Consider the following 1,818-nt stretch of genomic DNA (forward strand, 5'->3'; position numbering starts at 1 on the left):
AAAAAAAAAAAAAAAAAAAAAAAAAAAAAAAAAAAAAAAAAAAAAAAAAAAAAAAAAAAAAAAACCCCAAAACATATAAAAGGCTTTGGAGAGAATGGTTTGATTTATTTACTGTATTTTTGGCAGGGATAAAGTTTAACGTTTGGAAAGGCTTCGTTTAGACTAAATAACCCAACCCGCTCTGCTCTGCAGCCTTTAACTGGTCCGGAGAAACCAAAGACAGGGAAAAGGATATTCAAAGCCTCAGCAGAGCAGGGGTGAGGGGAAATCCCGAGAAGAGATATTTAGGGCTTCGTGCCAGAGCACACAAAAAGGGCTGTGTGCTCCCTCTCCTCCACATGGGCCGCTCAGAGGGACAATTGATGGATTGTTTTGGGATGAGGGATGCTCAGGTACCCCCGAGGAGCCCTTCACAGCATCTCCCGATCTTACAAAGCGATAGATAACCCGATAATCACCCTTTTGTTATTCCTTCCTGCCCTGCTGCGTGTATTCTGTGCTCGTGTGCAGAGAGAGGATAAAGGTTGTAAATGTAAATGGATATTGAGGATAACCCTCGGCTGCTTTGCAATGTAAACACAGCGGCAAGAAAAGCACAAGGAGGGGTTTGTTTGTGGAGAGATTTGCTCAGGAGATCCGTGGGGTGGAGTGGGATTGGGGCATAGGGGCAGGATTGGGGAAGAGGAGGGACAAGGGACCCACTGGTGCATTCCCACCCTGTGCCTCTCCTGGTAGGAAAAGCTGTGCCACGTTCAGGAGGGAAAATCCCATACAGGTGCAGGGAAAATCCTATAAAGGTGTAGGCAAAATCCTATAAAAATGTAGGGAAAATCCTATAAAGATGTAGGGAAAATCCTATAAAGGTGTAGGGAAAATCCTATAAAGGTGTAGGGAAAATCCTATAAACGTGCAGGGAGAATCCTATAAAGATGTAGGGAAAATCCTATAAAGGTGTAGGGAAAATTCTATAAAGATGTAGGGAAAATCCTATAAAGATGTAGGGAAAATTCTATAAAGGTGTAGGGAAAATCCTATAAAATGTAAGCTCAGCAGTGCAGGTTAACTCATCCTGCAGGAGCAGAGGGCTGCCAGCATTTCCAGAGACACCACACACAGTTCAGATCCTTTGTCATTTATTTCCTCCACACCTTTTGGMAGGTAAATATTGCTGCCAGAGCCGGGCCCTGCTTGTCTGGCTGCCCTGGGGACAGCGCTGGCCCCGTGTCCGGGTCTCCTCCTGCTGCCCTGCAGCTGCTTTCATTAAAATTTAAACTCCTCCAGGGCAGGGCTGTGCCTTGATCCTCGTGTGTGTGTCACTGGGGAAGCCAGAATTCATCAAACAGTGAATTCTGGGRTGGGTCTGTCCTGGGATTTCTTCCCAAATCCCTCCCTCTCCTGAGATACATCAGCGGATTTTGGGTTTGCAGTATCTGGATGTCAACAAAGCTACTTTGGGAATTTAGKGAACTGGTGAATTTGTACACCCAGGACACTGAAATAGGGATGTAAATCACGAGTTTCAAATGTGGAAGGATTATTTTTGTCCCTTCCAAAGGGATGGTTTAAGGAGATGCAGAAATAAGGGTGATGTCCAGGGTTAGGGTGGCTCAAAAAGGGAAGTGACTTCTTTGGGGTCACCCGTGTGGGGAAAACATGGGAGCAGAAAAAACCATGGAGATGGTGGGCAGATTGCTGGGAGTTCAGGGTTAATTCCAGCTGAGGTTTGGGAAGCAGTGTAGGGACTGAAGGATGGGATGGGATGGGATGGGATGGGATGGGATGGGATGGGATGGGATGGGATGGGATGGGATGGGATGG

The 1,818-nt window shown here is 46.1% G+C and overlaps 1 protein-coding gene across 1 annotated transcript in view; it reads left to right on the forward strand.

Annotated features, from left to right (window-relative positions):
• Window positions 1-1,653: 1,653 nt before the first annotated feature.
• ATP2C2 (ATPase secretory pathway Ca2+ transporting 2) overlaps window positions 1,654-1,818 on the forward strand; it is a 21,684-nt gene continuing 21,519 nt past the window's right edge. Inside the window, exon 1 of the mRNA XM_057381967.1 lies at window positions 1,654-1,680. Within this exon, the coding sequence (XP_057237950.1) occupies window positions 1,654-1,680 (27 nt within the window). The remainder of the gene's footprint in view (window positions 1,681-1,818) is intronic.

This window comes from Malurus melanocephalus, unplaced genomic scaffold (assembly GCF_030028575.1).
Source record: "Malurus melanocephalus ecotype Western Australia unplaced genomic scaffold, MMel_1.1 scaffold_543, whole genome shotgun sequence".
Taxonomy (NCBI): domain Eukaryota; kingdom Metazoa; phylum Chordata; class Aves; order Passeriformes; family Maluridae; genus Malurus; species Malurus melanocephalus.